Raw genomic sequence first — 22,348 nt, 5'->3', positions numbered from 1 at the left:
ATTTTTCCTTACATTATCTAATAAAATATTCTTTTCTGAAAAAGAATTTTTCCTGTAAGTTTCAATATTCACAATCACTTATATTTATTTATTGTTGTTTCTTCTTATTTATCAAGCTTATTTGTATAATAATTAATTATAAAGAATAAGGATTATAACATTTATTTTAAGAAATATCGAGTATTGAAAAATGGTAATACATTTAATGATAAATATATTAGAATACATTTCGTTAACTGTGATATTAATTTAAATAAAATTTTCATCGTATCATTCAAATTTAATTATATAATACAAATATATGTTATTATGCAAAAGAATGAAGATCAATCTTTTTTCTTACAATTTTCCTTAAGTATGCTCCTTTATACATTCTCATAATTTATATTTTGAAATATAAAATAATAATAGATAAAAAAAATAAGAGCATCGATATCGATAGTATATGTATATGTATATGCAATGTGGTATTTTTGCAATTAGTTATTCAATGATTAAACAACAAACATTATTTATTTTAAATAAAACAAAACTTAAATTTTAATTATATTCTATTCTTTTTATAAAAAAAAACACAAGAAATGTATTTTTGTCATTAATAATTGATAAGGAAAAATTTTAATTTTGGAAAAAAATGTTTAAAAAATGTGCAAATCTAAGAAGATCTAATTACATTACGACGGTCGATAAACATGACTATAAGTCTTTCAAAAACTATTTGTTTGAGCTTTACGAAATAAAATTCTTAGAAATATTTATTTTCGCATTTTACCAGTAATGTTTATGCAATTAAAGTGGAATTTTTTTGCATTTCTTCTTTCAATACATTTTCAATTTGAGATAAAGAATTCTTGAACCACATTCTTACGAAATTTCCATTTGCTTCGACAAGCGCAGCAGCGTATCTCGTTCCCTTCATACTGTCGTAATGGTTCTCTCTGAATATTTGAAGCTAAAATAATTACAAATACATTATGATATACATGCGTTCATATACACAGTGTTAATACATTTGTGATTCATCTTTGAAGCATTGTTTTTTGCGATCAAAATAAACACAAATTTTTATGCAGCTAAAATTTAAACAATTAATAAATAAAAAATATATCGTGTTATATAAAACTTATATAAAATTACATTCCTATATATCTTACATATCTTGCGACAATAAATCATTATATTCATTCAAAATCACAAAATAAAAGTTCTATTGGAAAAATTACGAGAAAAAAAATTTGTTATTAAAATCCACTCAGAAAATGGAAAAAATCGTATCGTTAAAGTCACTTTTTGTTTTATTCCGATATCACAATCCATTACCGAGATATAAGCACTCAAAGTGTCACAATATTTAAAAACCATCCAGAGATTATGAATGGGTTTATGACCCAGTGATCTACATTTTTTTCCTGGAAACGAATACTACTTCCAAGAATTGCGTCTGTCGTTTGTCTGAGCCTTGAGAATGGTCAGTTAAACGAGATGCGAGGGAGAGGTTCGTATAAACAACAAGAATAAATATAAGAAACGATCAAAAATTACACTTTTCTTTATACGATGATATCTCGAGAACCGAAAGTCGTATCGGAACAAATGAAAAAGCATTTTAAAGAGGAAGAATCAGCGCTTCCAATGATCTTTCATTCATTTTTAAAAAATCATTATTTTCGAAATTCCAGCGACTTGAATTTTTCGTAATTTTAATACGAGTGAATCGAGGTTTTAAGGTAAATTACATAAGAGATCCAGGTGTCCGACAAGGATAGAAATAGAAAGCGATCAAAAATTACTCTTTTCTTTATGCGATGATATCTCGGGAACCGGAAGTCGTATCGGAATAAATGAAAAAGCATTTTAAAGGAGAAGATTCAGCGCTTCCAATGATCTTTCATTAATTATTCAAAAATTATTATTTTCGCAGTTCCAGTGATTTAAATTTTTCGTAATTTTAATAGGATTGAATCGAAGTTTTAAGGTAAATTATAGAATAAATATATTTATTTGTGGAAGAATATTGTTTATAATGATCTTATTAACGATATATTAAAAGCTCTACATTGATTCAAAAAATATTTGCTTGAAGAAATAAAATATTAATCGATTATTTAATTGGATTTTTTAATTTCTGGATATCTGTAACCGAATATAAGATATTTATATAATTTATATAAAAATTATGCCAAATTGTTACATGTAACATAAAAAATTTTTTCATGAAAATCCACAATCCATGTATAATTTAATAAATACATATAAACTAATATTTTCGTACAGAAAATTTTGTGTTTCTTTTGATTTCTTAAAAATAACGTCTCAAAGCATTAATACTCTAATATAAAAGATGTACATGGTGAAAGTATTAAAAATTTCTTACGTCCTCCAAATCCTGTTCGGTAGTCAATCCATTAACCATAGACAGTACGAAATATTTTAGAATCGTATAAGATCCTGAAAACCTAGATCAGAAAAGTGATTTCGTTACCACGTTCTATCTTTTACACTGAATTTTTCCACAAAAGAATCCAAAGTACCTCTGCGCAATTTCCTGCCAATTTGCTCGAACGAATCGAGATGCAACTTGAGCCGCGGCAGGATTTTGTGGAAATGCCTTTAAAATTACTGATATTTCGTCCTCTTTGAATCGTTCCGCACGAAGTATTTCGTTGAAAATACTGTTTTCCAAAAGAAAATGTCGATTCAATATGATACGTGCAAAGGGAATACAGGCTATAAATTAAAATATTCTTAAACGTAACATCTTAGATTTATCGTACGTATAAATTTTCCAAATATTCATCTATATAAGATTTTATACAACAAATATCATAATTTTTTTAACAACAATATCTCTGTAATTAAATTTTAATTTTAAATTTTATACATTTATTTAAAATGATCGAATTAATACCACGCCGATATTGAAATGAAACAGAGAGATTTCATTCTCTGTAGAGTGTATATCTTGCTGTTTAATTTTTAGGAAATATTGCTAATGCGAAAAAAAGGAGATACACGTTGAATCTCCAACCACAAGCAATTTTCAGAATTTCCCTTGCAAAACTGAAATTTTTATTTTGAAATTTAAAAAAAAAATATCGAAATACTTTTATTATCCTTTTCTTATCGCTATTCAACGAAATGTTAAAATTACTTTTCACAATTTGAAACATGAGCGTATAAGCATTTCTTGAAGCCCTGAATAATCGACGAAACAATGATTTTTCGATATGATATCTGGTATGAAATAAAATTCAATCCAAGAGAAATAATTGACGTTGTTTAATTACACTTGAAACTCAGTGATAATCGTATTGTCCGCGAAAATTAACACGGTTGAAGGATTAAAATTGCGAATTGAATTAATTATGAAACTTATTTTTATCGAAACATTTGTGATAAAATATTCTTGATTAAATCAATTGTAAATAAACGTGTTTTCGACAGTAATAATTCAATTCTTGCTTTATTTAAAATATACAAAAGCAACGAGCCCTTTATCGAATATAGCAATAAATGTTCGAAAAAGCGCTTCCAAATAAAATGGGGGAAAATTCCTTTACATCGTTTCCATCATTTTATGTACTCCTCTCCATTTAACCGCTTTTGTCCGGATTAAAGAGGAAAAAGTTAAAAGCTTATAGAGATTTGTAATGAATTTTTTTTTTCTTTCATCAAATTATTGAAATTATTACAAAGGAATTCCAATCATTGCTATTCGATCAAATCGAATTTTAAAATTGAATCAGTTGACAAGAGAAAGATATCAAGATTAATATAATTTGAGAATTGTAAAATAATTTTCTGAATTTTTTGAAAATAATACAACTGATATTAATAATAATTTAATAACATATTATTTTTGTCAAAAATATTGTCTTAAATTTGATACATTTTTTAAAAAGCGTTGTTGAAAAAAAGGAAATTGTACAAATTTTATAAAAATTTATTTAATTGTAAAGAAATTTAAAATATCAAAAAAAAAAACTTTAAACAATATTAATAATCGTTAATTCTCAATTTAATCATTAATAAAAAAAAAAAAAGACAAAAGAATCGGAGACGAAATCTGTGGAAAGAATACGTCGAACACGAAAGAAAAATATCGCTTTAGAAAAGTTTTACTCACGATTGTAAAATCCAAGAAGCTTGGAAACAAGAGAACGACGATAACAAACGTTTCTTCTCCTCCTCGTCCACCGTGGAAGATAATTTTTCTGTGAAATAGTTCCATTCCTTTTTTGTTCCGTAACGAGCGATAGTGCAATAAAACGTTTCGCGAATGTAAGAAGGGATTCTAGAACAATTCGATCCTGCTATTACAAATTGTTGATTGGTTCGAATTAGGTGGAAAACAGATAACATTTGTAATAATTTTTCAACAAAACCCGCTTACATTTCCTGGATCTCGTTGTTGGACTTGGCATTTTCGAAAATATTCCTCGACCAATCTAAACACTTGGTATGCTCGAACGTGCATGCTAATTTTACAGCGATCATTGTCAAATGCGAGCCTTCCTGCAACATTGACCCTACTTCATTGTACAACGGAGACACGAATCTCACTACGAATTCCTGAAATTGAACATTGATGATATTTTTGAATAAGTTATTTTAATTAATGATCATGTTTAATAAATCAAAAAAGTGTGAACTTTCTAATTCTCAATTTTATAGCTAACAGTATGATCTTTAACAATGGTTAAAACTTAGGTAAAATAAAAATTGTCAAATAGAATGTATAGAGCAACAAATGTTCAATAAGTTATTAAAAAAAAATCATCATCGAGGCTGTAATACTTATCCTCTTTCGTCCTAAACTTAGATTGAAAAAGAAAAAAATATTCCTACATATTTTCTATTATCTTATTAATTACAAACTTATAAATTTACTTTTAACTTCTTTTGAACTTCTTTTTTAACAGAAAAATAAATTAATCGTGAACAATGTACTATTAAAATTGATGTCGATTAACATTATATGTGAATCACCTGGAAATCATTGAAGAACGAGGTTTCATATAAAAGCCTATTCAATTTGAACAAGTGTCTCATAAGCGCGTTCCATGGTAAATAATGCCTCTCTCTCATTTGCATATATTTAATAAAGTCGAAGGTGGTCTCGTATTTTATTAAACCTATCGCAGCCAGATTAAAAATATCGTCTATGATTGAGGCTCTTGTTTCAGCTGGGAACGACTCGTGATTATTCGTAAATGCCATTTTCAACAGCATCCAATTTCTTTCGTCGTAATGAACACGATAATATCCTTGTAAAGCATAACAAATAGATTTTCCGTAATTATTTTGAAGAAAATTTAATCAAGAGTTGAATGAAAAATGATTAACTTGTCCACGTACCAGTCTTATTTATGTTAAAAAGAATCCAAGACTCGTTGGAACCAATATCATGCAAATCGATTTTAGGCTCAGACGGGAAACATACTTTTATTGGATTCGACCAATCGCCCTCTTCATTGATGTAACTCAATGGAATATTCCAGAATTTGGAAACACTTTCTGACGGTCTATCGATTGCAAATTGTTCCTAAAACAATTATTCCATTACTTACTTTTCTTCAATCGCTTAAAAATCCTTTAAATTTTAATTATAATTAGATTACCGGCTAAAATTGCATAAAGTTCAAATATTCGAGTAAAATTCAGAAAATGAACGAAATTAATCAACAATTAATCATTGAGATATAAGGAGTATTCATAATTTGCTTGAAATAATTTGCAATTTACTCTTTTTCTTTTCCTGGAAATGCGTCTCTCGCTTGCGTCTAAACTTTGAGAATAGTTAAACGAAGAAAGAAATCGAATAAGCAACAAGGATGAAGATAGAAAACGATCAAAAATCACAATTTTCTTTGTGCGACGACATTTCGGGAACCGAAAGTCGTATCAAGATAAATGAAAAAGCATTTCAAAAGGCAAGAATTCGCGCTTTTAATAGCCTTTTAACCGTTGATCAGAAATTAATTATTTTGGCAGTTTAAATTTTTTCTAATTTTAATGAAATTTTATTAGATTTAAAGTGAACGGTTAAAATAATATTGGAATAAACGAAAAAAGTGTTTTAAAGAGCGCCCTTTTAATGATCATTCATTCATTGATTCGAAAATTACTATCTTCAAAGTTTTTCAAACTTTATTTATATATTATTATAGTTTTAAAATCGAATTTAAAATAAAAATCAGATATCTTTAATATATAGTATTCGCGTAAAAATTTTTTAGTAGTGTAATATCAATATACAATATAGATATAATACATGAAATATAAGAAAGATGTGTGAAATAAATGATATATAAAAATTATGATAGGTAAAAATTGTTATGCGTTTATTTATTTCAAATTACCTGATAAATAATGGCGGATCCTTCTTCGTAATTTCTTATAACAGTTACGAGTGGGTATCCACCTTGAAAGATCCAAGAATTTATTGTTTCTTCCAACGAGACTTCAAATGGAAATTTAATCGCATCTTCCGCTAGAATATTCACGAAATCGGCTACATCCGTGCTGTTATATTTCCTGATCAAATAACGAAGTAATTTTTAATACAATGATACTCGTTCTAATTAACTTATAAATAAGAAATTAATTTTGTATCCTACGTATCACTGATAATTTATCGTTTCAAATATCTTAATATCTTCTTAATGCATCGTTGTATTTACTCGAATTAGAAATATTTCATTGAATTCAACGAAATTACAATTAATTCTCTTTTCTCAAATTTTTAATTCTACTCTTTAAAAATGACAAAACGGAAAAATGTTGCATTATTGTAATAAAATAATATAAAATAAAATTTTCCCTTAATTAAGGAAAAATTGCATAAATTGCAAAAATGTAAATTTTTCAGCATGTTAAAGCAATAAACAACTTTTAGGATTACTTTCAGATTCTTGTTCAATAATTTACATTTAATTTAATTTCTGCACTCACAACAATAAATAATACTTCTTGCTAAAATAAAAAGTAAAAATAATTTTTGACGATAAAAAAATTTAAATTGAAACTTGGAATAGATAGAAGAAAATTATCTGTTGTAAATTTGTAACGCAGCAACTAAGGGAAAAAAAATATTATGATTAATAATAGAAATTAGAATTTGAAAAATCAAGAAACGTATTTAAAAAAATTAAAATTTCAAACCTCTTATGACATTTCACAGCTTTTACGAATTGTCTTTATCATTATCACAAAATCTAGGAGACTAAAAATTTATTTCACTTATTAAAAAATAACGATCCTAATTTTTCTCGTTCCACCTCAAATTTTTACTTGTTCAATAACAACAAAATAACACATCACTTTAATTGAATATTAAGGAAAAAAGAATATACATATATACGTATGCAAAAGAGAAAAACGACGTAAATAAGAAACTTGATAATCTCGAGGCAGGCGATTAATCACAATTAGCTTCGAGGCGATTTGATTATCGATTTAACTTGTTTTCCATCATCCTATTTAATCGTCAATTCCCATCAAATCTCCAACTAATTAAAACCCATGCCCGTTCAAGCGATATCTAATCATCAATATCGAGAACATAAAACGCGAATAATATACCCACCACCTGTTTATCAGTTTCTTGTAGTTGTTCCTAAAGTCGGTATCGTTTATCGCGCCATGCAACATGCGTATCAGGCATGCACCTACAAGAATGAATTGCAAAACCAAAAAATTATTGCAGAGCATTCTGTAAAACGTGTGGAGGAAACGAGGCATATTTGGAATATTACTGGTTGATTAATTTGAAATCTAAAAAAAAAAAAAAAAAACCATTATCTAATTCAAAAAAGCTGTAATTTCGAGATGCTTCTTTTCTTAACTTGCAGAAGAAAATAAATCAATTTTAAAAAAAATTTCTCCACCTAGTAATCGTTGAAATTATAGTTGAAACTTTTAAAGTAAGTCGTTTAATTCACTATTCACCCTAATTTTCGTGTGTTAATTTTTACAAATATAAAAAAACGTGGCGCAAGATTTTATATTTCAATGCCAAGTTATGAATATTGAAGGTGAAGGAATATTCCAAGGGTTACATCATACGGATTAATAAGTCTCGAGGGGAATATCGATTAACCAACTTATAAACAAAGTGATTAACCATAAATCTGCATCTAACGAGGACTTTGAGAGACAACTTGATTCTACTGTAATAACGGAGTAATAAATTTTAAGATAAAGAAGTGGAAACCACTATCGTTGTGCTTATTTTTTCTTTTTTTTTTAATTTTATAAAATGAAGATGCACCTTAACGAAATCCTTACTCCGCATCATTTTTTAATTAAGCCAGGATTTAATTTCCAAACCATTCTCATCCTCTCTGCAATAATTTTTTTCATCAAACAGATCGACATTCCAAATATGCTGCATTTCGTCCGAATCAACCTGATTTACCTTTCGCGTGTTCGTCGTTAAAATTCTGCAACAGATGATAATTGATGTTCTCGTGAAGGGGCCTCGAGATGCTGTACCCGTCTGTGTCCATCACTTGAAACTCGACATCCACGATGAAAGAGTTGGCCAGGCCCAGTGACGAGTCTATCTGAAAATGGAATTTTATTACAACGGTTTACGACACCGTCTCCCTTTTACTCCTTTTTATCAATTTAATCGCTTGCCTTTGGAACGATCTCGTGCTGGATGTATATGAGGAAACTTTCGAAGATCCAAGCATCCGTTCGATTCGCATTCATAAATTCGTCGAGCCATTGCTGCCCCATCAAGGTGACTAGAATCTTCAGAGCGTTGTTCTTCGTGACTAGTGGCGATTCACCGGTCGTATGGAATATCGACTGCCTTCCAAATTTAATCGTCTTAGGTTAGATTTGGTTAATTCCTTAACAGCGGCATTCGAAATAAGGATAAAAATATTTCTCGTTTTGATCCATTGTTTCTATCGTTACGTTAAATGATGTATGAAATAATTATTTGATAGATGTTTCAATTTTTCAATATGGATTCGAAATGGTTAATAAATCTTCTTCTTCATTCATGAAATATCCGTGTTTATAAAGCAATTGCGATTGTATCTAGAAATTTTTACTTACGTATCTTTAATTTTAAATTGTTTATAATAAATAAGATTCAATTTACATTTAATTTGTATCGACGTACAACATTCGTTTTTAGAATTAAGTCTGCAACAATATCTCAACAATATATTAACACTATATAATAACATAAATTCATTCATTGATGAAAGAATATTATTCTTCGAATAAATATTTTTTCTTTCTGTTTGTCTTTTCTTTGTTAAATGATTAATAATCACAAGAAGTGATAATTAAAATAATTACATATTAAAATATTATTTCAAACAATTATTTGCAATACATCTTTTAAAAAAATTATAACATAGATTATATATATCATTCCAACAAAATTGTATGGATAATTATTTTCAAGAAATTCTTATTTGATTAAATTGTTGTTAAAAAAATTACTCTACTGTAATTGCTTGTAAAGATATTACATAAAATAGAAAAAAATTAGAAATTGTTTTTTTATCTTAGGATTAAATACAGGTAAAAATAAAGTACAAATCTCTTACTTCACTGCAATTAATCCCAAACTTCCGATATTCTCGTCAATCCCTGGAGGAAGGCTTACTATATCTATCTTGGGCAAGGGATAAGACGTCGAAAATACGTCGATTAGGTTAACGACAACTGTGTTCAGTTTGTCGATTAAGTAAGTCTCTTGTGAGCTTCTGTTCGAATCACACCAGAACGTTGCCAAGACTTCGGTGTCTCCCACAAACGTCGCGTTTATAGCCTCGATATGACCCATTGTAAAGGCCAAGTTATGCGGAGACATGGGCGGAGAATCGTCGAAAATATTAACTGCCATTAAAGTGTTTGTCCTTAAAAAGAAAAATAAAAAAAAAGGAAAGATAAAATTTGAAAACGAAGAATAACTTAATTCCTAGCAAATATTTATTTAAATACGATCAATTTGAAATAATAAATTTTCGTTTTCGTTTTACAAACAAAAATCCTATTTCAAATATTTAATTATTATTCAATTATGTATTTTTTAACATAGACTTAAGAGACTTATAAGTATAAGTAAGATTTCTCATAGGTGTAAATTTATAAGTAAAATTAGAATTTAAAAAAAATGTTATTTTGTCCACATTTCTATATCTTTGTAATAAAATTATATATAAAAAAAAAGTAAGAATAATTAATAAATCGAATTAAAACCTCTTCTATTCATATACAAAAAGTTCTTTTTCATTTACATGATGTAACGTATATAATTCCATAAACAATATTTCAACGAGCAATCTTCATTGGTAAAAAGAAATTTCATTTCGAATTCACCTTATTTAAAATTCAATTTATCCATAAAGTAAATAGTAAAAGGAAGAGAAATTCGTAATAAACACGATTCGAAATAAATATTAGCAAAATCTTTTCCAAGTGTTATAAATAAAAAAAATACAAACAAATTTTCATATTCTATCAAAGAGTGAGGAGAGATATGGAGATTCAATTTAAACGTATCTTCAGGGCAGATCATTTAAAAGTATATCTTGCATAGCATGAATTACTTACGCATCCCTTAAAGTCCTGAGGGGCATATTTGAGAGGACTATCATTTCTTTGGAACGTGTTATGGATACCGAGAAAACTGACTTGTGCACGGTATCGTCGAAAACTGGGAAAAGGCATCGAGCACCGCGGTGTTTCAATTTCGTCCCCATTAACCATCTGCTGTGAAAACGTGGAATGTTAATAAAAAATGTCACAATTTTTTTTCTTGTAAATATCAATAATGAATAAGAATATATATATATATATATATGAGCTATTCCATCGACATTTATTTCACAATTATTTTCAAATAATTTATCAAGTGTAACGTGTTTCAATTCGCCAAGTATGATATCGCGTGTTAAAAGCTCAATTGAAATTGCAAAGAATCATTTATTACAAGCTTTTAAAATAAAATTAAATCGTGATGATTGAAAGTAAGTTGAAAATAAAAAATTAATCAGACGATATAGACATGTTTGAAAACAAATTTTACATTGATTTTTATTAATCTTTCTCTTTGAAAATGTAAATTGAAAAGATTAAACAAAAAATCAAAAGCAGATTCTAATTATATCGAGTATTAAGTATATATAAGTAAATATTATTTTTACATTTTTAGATAGGTATTGCTTATGTTAATACTTGAATCTGTATATTTTCATAATCGATAAAAAATCGTTCAAATAATAACACTATTGCGTTATAAAATAACGTAACAAATAAGACAAAATTTTATTACAACCATTACAATAAAAACATTCGCTCTCACGCTTTTGTTCTAGAGACGTGAATTTTGTTCGAATCCAGCCCATCATTAGCATAACACCATTTGCTAAATACCAGGCTTTAGGCCAATCTCGACTGTTTATTTTAAAAGCCGGGATATCCATTAAACCTGTATTTCTGCCAAACATTTGCAGAAATGGTCATAACGTTATATATAATAGAATATTGCAAATAAAATCATATCTCGTTTCGTGTCGTTCCGTAGTATTGTTATTTCATATGCCTGCCTATTTGTACCTATTGAATAAAAAGAAATTTTCTTTGATCTACCGATATTGGACCCGGAAATGTTTGTAATCATTCGCGATTGTTTGTTGCCTACGAGCGCTTTACACAGATGCAAATATATACAAATATATATATTTTACATCGGTCAATAGATATCCACGGTCGAGATATCGTTTCGTTCGTTTTGGAAAAGATCCTTCTTTTCAAACGTTGCAGCAGACGAGATAAACGAGCCGTTGAATTTCTTCTTCTTCTTTTTTTTTAATTAAGAAAACAAGTGATTAAATTACTATTTGCGTGTATTTTAAATCGTTTTCCCTGAAAATTATTATTGTTCCACGAAATTGAGTTATTTAAGCGTCTTCGCGATATGGAGAGTGTAAGTAAAATAATTTATTATTTTCATTTCTTAACAATTTATTCGGAAGAAATATAATAAAGAGTAGAGAAATAATCAACATTGTACAAATACGAAAAAAAAAAATATCTTTGAATTATTTGAAAAAATTTGAGAATTAATCTTTTTAGATTTTAGTTCAATTTCAATTCTTTTTTTATTATATCGTATTTAAGACAAAGCTGTAAAAAAATATCGATTGAGAATTGCAATCTTTAATCGTTTATGAACAATGAATTAATGAAATAATAAATTTTATACTTATTTCGATCGATCGTCAAAGACTATACGACTATATTATCCTTAGTTACATACAAGTTTCATAGTAGTAAACACGACGCATTGACAACCTATTGTAAACTATTATTCCCTTTGGAGTAGCAGTGACTTCGAGTAATCACCGATCCAGAAAGGATTTTCAAAGGGAAGAGAGAGTTGTCGATTAATCGATCTCTGTTCCTCGATCATTTTTAAGTAAATGTTGAAATTGAAAATTTCAAAAAGAATTCAGATTGCCTAATTTGCAATATTCGACAAAATTTAAGAGATTCAAGAATCGTTTCATTTACGATTTTCAAAAAAGAAATAAATATTTTAATATATATATATATAAGAAAATAATAACAAAATACTTACCCAGATGCGCTGTAATTTGCGATGAAGAATACATTTTCGTCGATCAACGCCTCGTATTCGATCTCAAATAAATAAACTCCTTGATATATCCGAGTTTCCAATTGAATTGTGTGAAGCTCTTTATCCTCGTCTATATCGTATTCTGTGATCTGTATTTCACTCGATAAAACAGTTTCGAAAGAGTGGTCAGGTGTCGCGGATTCGTACTGTTTATCATCCACGTTCGAATTTTTAATTTTATCGATATTGGAAACAGAGGCGTAATTTATCGAGGAAAGCTTGGCTTTTTCGATGGAGGACACGTTCTTCGATAGATGCTCGATATTTTTCTCGTACAGTATCGTTTCGTTTTCCGTCAAGCTTACCAAGACATCATTTTCTATAGAATATACACTACGACCTGCAAGTGAATTGAATGTCGATGATACAGGCTGATTCATGAGATCAAATAACTTAATTAATTATTTGAGGAAAGAAATATTTCGTGCAAAAGTTGTGCGGTGTGGAAGGGAACGCAATTCGATATTGTTATGCAAATGAAGTGTATAGAGGCTATGTGAACAGATCAATTTTGTTTTTTAAATGGAATCATGTGAAATATATTACGTGTACGTTATTTTTATTAGTTTTTATTATTTCAATCTTTCAATCGTTCCACAATTTCTTGTAGTATAATAAAAAACACGAATGTTTTGATAGAAAACAATATGATTTTTATGAATATATTTTTCATTAAATATTTTCTATTAAGCATCGGTCAAAAATTGCAGATTATTATCAAAAAGATTATTAAAGCATTTATAGTAAAAAATTATTTATCTATGCTTTCTTTGCATACAATAAATTTTATCATGATTAAAAAATTTGGATTAAAAAAGTAATATATTATAAGTGACTTAATAATTTTTAAAAAAATATATGATTCTATTTAAATCACCTTTAATTTTCCATTTCATTTTCCAGTACAAAAGATTTTGTTCTTAAAAACATTGGCTATTATACAAGTAAAGTTTTTAACAATTTTAACTTAAAACAAAGTTGAACATCACACACCTCCTGTATGTTCACTTTCAAAAAAAATTAATAAATCACACCTGCATTTTTTCATATAGCAAATAATTTACAATTCATCCGAAGCAATCGTATTACTGTTATACCATAAAAAATTATTAAAAAAAAGACTGCAACATATGTTAAAATTACAATTATATTACGAATAGAATTAATTACCAGACATCGCGTTGTCATTAACAACGTCATCGGCCCTTCTTCTTCGTCTCTTTCTCGTCGCGTTCTTTTCTGCATCCAACGATGATAATTTATATCTTGTCACCGTAATGTTCTTCCCATTTAAAGAGAATTTATTTAAACCCGCTGTATCGTTTACGAGAAAATCGATAACCATCCGGCCCATTACCCTTGATGGACCGTTAATATCGATAATCGGTGTTAATTCGAGACGATATTTCAAGGGATGAATGAAAGGTGAAACCGCATTTTCACCGACCCCCTCAGTATCCTCGATTTCATCGTTGAGCAAATCTAGAGTTGCGAAAGGCTGACAAATATAGATTTTGTTATATTTAAGTTAAGAATTGGAATTTCTCGATTATCCTATCCATCATTCGAAGATAAATTTATTCGTTGATTTACTGTAAAATTGCATAGGCGTAGCTAGTGAATGGAGCAATTATTCGTCGTATTTTTTAAAATTTCGTATACGCGCGCGTGTGTGTGTGTGTGATGAAAATATTAAAATATTATAATATTTTTTAATCACGTTCGATTAAAAAAGATTGAAAATTTTAAATTGATTCGATTTTCATATTAATATCTGTGATAAAAGAAGTAAAAATTAAAATTTGCTCCAACATTTTTTTTTATTTTTCCTTATAAAATATTGGCTACGCCTTTGCTGGACAGAAAACAAGAAAAAAGACTAACTTTCGTTGTCATTTTGTATTTTTAAGAGCGCGTTTATCGTTTCTATATAATTGTTTTCTCTCATTTAATTCGATATTAATAAAACGTATTTGCCGTTTGATGAAAATTAAAATAGTGACATATCCCGCACGTGAAATACGATTCGTTAATCGCATTTAGTTAATCAATATTCAACGGCACGAATAGCATATAATTATCTATAATTAGAGAAACTGTAATTAAATAAGTACGCTTGGATTATTGAATTACTCGCGTGAATTATAAAATTAATAACTAATTCGTAATAATCACAAATCAAAGAGACTAATATTACTTTTTATATCGTAAGTCTGCCGTGGATTTTTATGCAGCTAAAACATGTTCAAATATGCAATTAATATAACATTTAAATTATACGAAAATATATCGATAATTTTATTTTCATAGTTTTTTGATCTATTGCTTTATGAAAAAATTAAGTTAAAAAATTGTTCGTCATAAAATGTATAAATGGAATATTATATTCATACATGTATTCTGATTCCTCTATATGTTCACAATTTTCAATATTATGTCCCATTAGAAAAATATATAACTTTGCTTATGTTTTGTAGAAATGCAAAATGATTTATAGAAGTATATTAATGGTACAACGGAGCAAGAGTGATTCTACATAAAAAGAAAAAAATACATAGAGTAAAATATTTTCATTTTTCATTTTTCAATAAATCAAATAATATCTAAGTATAAGTGAAATTTAAAAACTGAATTTGAAAATTGAATTGATCAGAATGAACAACAGAAGATTATTCTATAATTTTAGTTTTCAAATTTGATAACATTTTTCTTTTTTTGTTTAGAATAAAAAATGATCGTAGTCATAATAATTAATTCGTATCTAATCAAGAAATAATCAATTCTAGTTACTTAAGTATTTATTATTATTGCCCCGAAAAAAAACGCTCAAACAAAACAATTTCACTCTATATTTTCGACTTATTTTTTTTTACGTACAATCACCAGTTACAGAACCTTATAAAATATGCAAATTATATGTAATATGCAAAATATGTCTCTGCATAAAAATCCGTAATAAATATGTTTGAACGAACTTAGATGTCACTAATGTGCTCACAATATATAGGGAAAGATAGTATATATATAGGGGACCAAAGTATTGAAATACTTTAATTACACATTTCCAAAAATAACTGGAATAAATCTTGAATTATTTACAATATTTTCGAGCCAACAATGAATTAATATTATGATTTCTTTTTTCCCATGTTACTTACTTTTTTCTTGGGCAACGAATTGATGTACCATCCAAGAAATCCTGCGGCAACGACACCGATAATAAAAACTACGACGATCCCCGCTATCTTTGTGTACGATAAAAACCAACCATCGCCTCTTTTACACTCGATGTCATCGCTAGTCATAAATTCCACGGGAGCGCCACTAAATTGTGGCATAATTTGAGCTACAAGAAATATTTGAGAAATAGGTATAAATTCTCGCAAAAATGTCATAGCGCGTATCGAGAAGATTTGAAAAAACAAAACCGATAAAACAAAATTTTAGAATAATGAAGGAGGAGGATATTTTATCTTTTATATGCACGAAATTGATTAATTTTTAACTCGTAGCTAGGAAAAGGAAGGAAATTTATAATAATATTATATCAAGAAACCAATCAATAATAAATGAAATAAAGTAACAAATATAAATCGTTCGATTATTTTCCTTTTTATTATTATGAAATACTTCGTCGAATATTTATACTCTTCGCGAATGATATTAAAAAAATCGACAACAAAGTATGTATCCTTCGAAATATTTTTCGTATCCATAGAAATGTTCCGTTTCGAACTTTCACTTATCGGTCAAAAGTCATCGGATAAATCGATATTCAGGAATAACGTTGACAGTTCGAAACGACGTTGTCATAATCGTGACGAATTCGCGTTATCATAACATTCGGATATGAAGCGTCATTGCTTCAAATTGATTTCTGCACACGCATCCCAGGTAGTCCGATGTGCACGTAAATACGATCGAGAAACGTATCTTGGCTTTTCAAGGTCCGCCGTGTATATGCGCGTGGTCAGTTATTAGCATAATCGTTTACCAGACTGACAAAGTTATAGCTATTTCTTTTCACATATGTTAACGATAAGAAGGATTTTATTCGTGGTGAGAAATAGAAATTTTTTTAAATGATTAGTTGGAATATTTTGTGGAATGATATTAAATAATGTATAATAATATTCATGAAGTTGGTATGTGATGCATATCCTTAGGATTGTAGTTTACACTTGAACGTTATTAGGTTATGTTACAGGTACAAAGTTTGTGGAAGTACAAAGCTCGTGTTTTAAATGATGTAAAGTTGTTTATATTTTTGTTCCAATCGATATAATATCTCACTTTTATATATTTTATCGTTGAATGAAAATGATAGATTCATTTGAAGATCAAGTTATTTCCTTTAATATTTAAGAATCAATCATTTGTACATGTATTTGTACATTTCAGAGAAGTTGAGGGATTAGATGTTGCATAAAGATGAGCAAAAATTAATTTACTATTCAAGTGTTATTTAAATATTTGTTTCTAAGGAATATCACAGGTAAGTTGTACATAAAAAATACTTAATTTGCATCTTTTAAGAATAAATCAAATGAATTGAATAATATTTTATAGAATCTTTTAAGAAACAAAGATTTTCTAATAAAATTAATCTTTTTATTAAATTTATTTTACATATAAGATTCTTTTGCATCTTATTATTTATAAATAAAATACTGTAATTGACTCATTCTCTAGAAATTAATGTATGATGAAGTGCATTGACTCGTAATTTCATTACATGATCAACAATATATCATAACGTTCAATTCTCAAGAATGTGAGTATACAATATCATAACATTGTTGAGGCACGTGTCCAACTATTAATCAATATATGTGTGTATGTAATCCTGAATACTATGAATGATTATTGGCCTGTATAATGATCATACAATGCATCATGATTACGTTTCAATATTTCAAATAGCATAATCTTTGAATTACGAATCGAATTGTAAATTGGCATAACTAACGATTCAATTGTAATTAAATTGCCAATAAATGTTAAATTTTATATTATTTGAAAACGTGACAAGTCTTTTTATGTGATAAAATCGATAATATTATACTTTGTTATTGCTATTATTATCGCATTTTTTTTATTTACTTATTTACAATTCACTTGGCAAATAAAAGATTCTTAATTTGTTTAAAACTGTCAAAATTTGTCAAAATGGCGGTTCCCGGATTTTTCATTGTCGCAATTATATTAATGTTAAAATTATTCTTAATTTTTATTGAATTGATAATTTTAATTTTCGCTATTCCATTTTAATTCTATTATTTATTTATAATATATTTTGATTTTGAAAACGAATGCATTTATTTCTTGCGCAATCATACAATTCGTAAGGAATGAAGATGAAAATGCATAACTAATAAGAAACTTCAAAATAATTGGCAACAAATTTTACATAATCACATATTACGCTGAGTACCTTATCACGCATGTGCCTAATCAATTATATACCTGTACATTAGTCACACAAGATTAATTCGACGTGTGATAGTGTAGATTAATAATATAACTTACTTTTTTTTGCATAAAACGCTTGATATGTTTAGTATTTGCGTGAAGTTCTCTCAATACTAAGTTATCGGACAATTTTAGTTTTCCAAACTATGCAGTAAATGTATCACATGACCTAGTGCTAATCATTACGAGCAGCCATAAATCAAATTCGCGATTACTAATATCACTATGCTTAATACACTTCCTTCAGTTCGTTTCTACAGCTAATACTTTATTTTGTTAATCCTAATTTACAGATCCACGTAACATATTATAATATTGATCGATCCATATTCGAAATCTAATATTCGATTGGATGTTAATACACATGTTTACAGGATATCTTTGAAAGATTGATCTTAGGAATTAAAACAAATATAAAAGTTGTGATGTACAATAATACGTGAATTGAAGTGATTTTCACCTCTGAAATTAATTTTTCCACGAATATATTAATATATATAAAAAAATAAATATGTTTAGAAATATATTACGCAACTATTCGCTATTTAAAATGTCATTTTTAACTTTAAATTTCAACAAAAATAAAAATTTATCATAAGAAGCATAATTCAAAGATTATAAGCAGAAGTTTTGTGAGGAAAGAAATGTGTGCTTTCGCATGACATTGAATTACTTCAACCAAAGATACATCAACAGCGATAACGCACGCGACATGGCTCAAGGTTACTACAGTGCTTCACAGGATTACGTATGCGAATGGGATGTATAGTTTTTCACAGCGTATATACGCTATGAGATTGTGTTACATGTTATGTCACACAGTACGTGATCAATCTCTAAATAAACGAGACTCGAAATCTCTCCAATTCACGTTCATCTGGTTGTTTACATCGATATTTAATAAACTTTAACAAGGATAACGTTGAGCAGGGCAAAACTGCGAGGATCGTGTTCGAGTTAGTTCGAATGGATTATATTTCTTCTACGCAAACTCTGTACACTTAAATTTCACGAGGAAGATCTGAATTAATAGAAATCTCAATTAGTCGATGACAATTGATGCTTATATTGTTACAAACAGTAATTGTAATTATTTTTTTAAGCGAAAACTGTGATATTTTAAAGTGAAAAAAAAAAAAAAGAAAAAGAAATAAGTTAATCTTATTTTATTTTAATTTAATTTAAATATTGTGTATATATTAAATTTGAGAAAAGAATTTATTTTTAACTTTTACAATAACTTTTTAACAGCACGTTAAATTTTGCTGTGAAATTTGAAATATTCATTTCAAATATTTTAATAAAGAGATTGTGCGGAGATCACATTAGATATTAAAGTACACTTTGATATCTGGTACACAGGAAAATTCTTCCACTCGCGTACACATGTAACGCAGAGATCGTCACAAGTACTTACAAATTATGCCATAATAACTACGATCGTACGTTTCCTTCTGAAGATTATATACGATTCGTATTATGTACTATGAATCTGGTTTCTTCCACTGATTCATGATTCGTACACAATTCGTATTATGTGAATCTAGTTCCTTCCACTAATTCATGATTTTTTTTCATACATACACACTTTTGTACAAAGAAGAATCAAAATTAATTTTGACGAAGAATGGAAAGAATAATAGAAAAAAGAAGAAACGATTTTTAATGATGGTTACTATGCACTGGTATCAGTTACGCTTCAGAGACACGAAAAGCAATATACTTAAGCAATCAAAACGTAAAAAAGTAGTAACTAAATTGTTCGCGAGTTTGACTAATGTTTATGTTTGATTGATTTTTCAAGAAACCATCTATTTTTATGGACATGAGTCCATAAATAGTAAAAAAAAAAAATACTACTAATAAAATAAAAAATAATAATTTTGGCATAAAAGATGGTTAATTTTGATTGTGGAAATATTTAATGCTTTGTATGAGAAAAGAAGACAAAAATATATGTACAGTGTTTACAGTGAATCAAGAATTTCTTAAAAAGATAATTTAAAGTCAAAGCTCATATGTTATTGTATGTATACAGAATGTCCCAGCTGAACAAAATCATCTAAATATTTTGTTTTTTAATAACACAGGAAAATATTTATGACATTTAAATGATTTTGAAAGAAAAATAAAGTTTTTTGTATTATAGACAAGTATATTTCTGCTTTAAAATAAATTTCAATGAGTTTGAAAAATTGATGATGCAATAATTAACTGAATTTAGTTTCCTTTAGCTGAGATATCCTGTATATAAGAATTCTTTATTCAATTTTCCTTTTATTTCTACTCTTTATTTAGAAAATAAAATTAATTATAAACCTAATATATCATACATTATCTAGTAAATTTTATCATTACCTTTATTAATCAAATTGTAAAATGTAAATGATGAATTATCAACATAATATTTTGTGAAATAATAAGTTTAAAAATAACGTTTAATACTTCATGTAATGAATACATAAAAAAGAATTTCTTAGTATTATTACATTATTTAAATTCTCAGTAAAATTTTCTTGCAAGAAAAATTATAAAATTTATAATTATTATAAGATTTAATAGTTATTATTAGTTAATTAACTCTATTATTAGTTAATTTGAAAATTTATGAAAAATGATAAATATTGGAGAAAAAATTAAATTAACAATCACATATTTGAATACATATTCAAGAATTAAAAAAATATATATTGCAAGCCATAAATATTTATGTCAAAATAAATGTAATTTTTCGTTTGGTTCAAATAACTTTTCAAGATTGTTGTATTTTTATCACTTTTTATTAATCATATTTATTTTTTTTTCTTCGCATCCGTCGTTACAAATTTTTTATTCGTTAAAAAAACAATCGTTTCGTGCTTGTTACATGAGATCATGAAAATATAAAGAGATCATTGAAAGATAAAGTGCAATCATCGTTATTACATTCCTAACTACTTGATGATAGGATTTAATAGCTACCATAGAATAGGTATTCTGGTAACTATACACATTCCTTGAATAGCAATAAAAGAATTTCAACCATACTTTATTAATAATTATAATTGAACACTGATTTAAAATATTTATACCTCTTCGTGATTACAAATAACAATAATAATATAAAAGATTGATCACAGCATACATTTTACACATTTCTCTTTAATTAATAATTATCCAATTATTCGAAAAATAATTTTAATAAAACAAATGAAAGTAAATAAATAATCAAAAGTAAAAAATAATCCAATATCATAGATACCATTCGTATTAAACTTTCGAAAAACTTTAGTTTGAAATCTGATCATCATCATCTTCGTCGATACGTAAGAAATGAATATAAACAAGCAACGGATACAAATTAATGGATACAAGTGAATAGATATAAAAGAAAAAAAAAAAAAAGGAAATTCACTCACAATTTCTGCGTCCATAATCCTGCCAACTGGAGATGGATCCTCGGCTCATGTGAACAACTTCCGGTTTCTCGAAACCAAAGGAACGATATCGTTACACAAATCGCGGACGGAGAGAAAGCGGGAGGAGGGATCGAAGTGGCAAGAAAGGAGTCGTCCCGAAAAGCAAGATTAAATAATATATATTTGCCACGATGGCGCGCGCTTCGTTGCGTACAGGTGCAACGCAATTAGTAGTTCTAGCCAGCAGTGGAACACGCGAATACTGGCCAGAACTCTTCGAATGCACGTTGTACCCCCACTTTTTTCAATCATTGCCTTCGCATTGTTCTTCATTCTTTCTACACCGCGTCTGATCCTTCGTTTCTTCTCTCTTCTTCTTGTTGCTTGCCTTCCATCCAAGTTGAAACTAGGATAAGCCGAGTACACGCGTGATAAGAAATGTATAATAAATCGAGATTTATGGATAATAATCACGGCTCTATTAACTGTGTATCTATAAACAAATTGCACGAATAATTGACATAAAATAATTGGTCTTTTCCTTCGATCCTATCTCTGTTTCACCTAACGCGAGCTTAAATTGCTTACAAGTTGATAAAATAAACATCAAATTTCTTCGCACGTGTCAACTTCTAAAATCTGAAAGATATTTCTTTAAGTTAAATCGAAATCCTTAATACTTAAAAATATATTTCAAGAAAATGTTATCTTAAAAATTAATCGTCTTTGCTAATTTACCAGGAATAATTAATTGGTTATATATCAACCGAAAGGGGGCTACTACTATCATTAACGTTTACATTTA

At 27.9% G+C, this 22,348-nt stretch overlaps 1 protein-coding gene across 3 annotated transcripts; it reads right to left on the bottom strand.

Annotated features, from left to right (window-relative positions):
- Positions 1 to 183: 183 nt before the first annotated feature.
- LOC100867315 (aminopeptidase Ey) lies at positions 184 to 21,814 on the bottom strand. Of its 3 annotated transcripts, none has more exons than XM_031915915.2 (17): positions 21,544 to 21,806; positions 15,832 to 16,019; positions 13,844 to 14,171; positions 12,614 to 13,013; positions 10,585 to 10,743; positions 9,576 to 9,887; positions 8,644 to 8,821; positions 8,420 to 8,567; positions 7,589 to 7,670; positions 6,363 to 6,537; positions 5,359 to 5,545; positions 4,990 to 5,267; positions 4,394 to 4,572; positions 4,127 to 4,294; positions 2,532 to 2,672; positions 2,375 to 2,456; positions 184 to 952 (listed from the first exon to the last, which is right to left on the bottom strand). In XM_031915915.2, exons 1-17 carry the CDS (start codon positions 21,590 to 21,592, stop codon positions 782 to 784), a joined length of 3,225 nt encoding a protein of 1,074 aa, XP_031771775.2. In that variant the 5' UTR covers positions 21,593 to 21,806; the 3' UTR covers positions 184 to 781. The 3 variants fall into 3 exon arrangements, with proteins under 3 accessions (XP_031771775.2, XP_086766327.1, XP_086766328.1); XM_086910201.1 differs by having other exon boundaries at positions 10,585 to 10,740; XM_086910202.1 differs by lacking the exons at positions 184 to 952; positions 2,375 to 2,456; positions 2,532 to 2,672 and having other exon boundaries at positions 4,168 to 4,310; positions 21,544 to 21,814.
- Between the last annotated feature and the right edge of the window lie 534 nt (positions 21,815 to 22,348).

This window comes from Apis florea, unplaced genomic scaffold (genome assembly GCF_048593485.1).
Source record: "Apis florea isolate Af1SG1 unplaced genomic scaffold, ASM4859348v1 contig_3170_pilon, whole genome shotgun sequence".
Classification (NCBI taxonomy): domain Eukaryota; kingdom Metazoa; phylum Arthropoda; class Insecta; order Hymenoptera; family Apidae; genus Apis; species Apis florea.
This window is presented reverse-complemented; position numbering and strand designations above follow the sequence as displayed.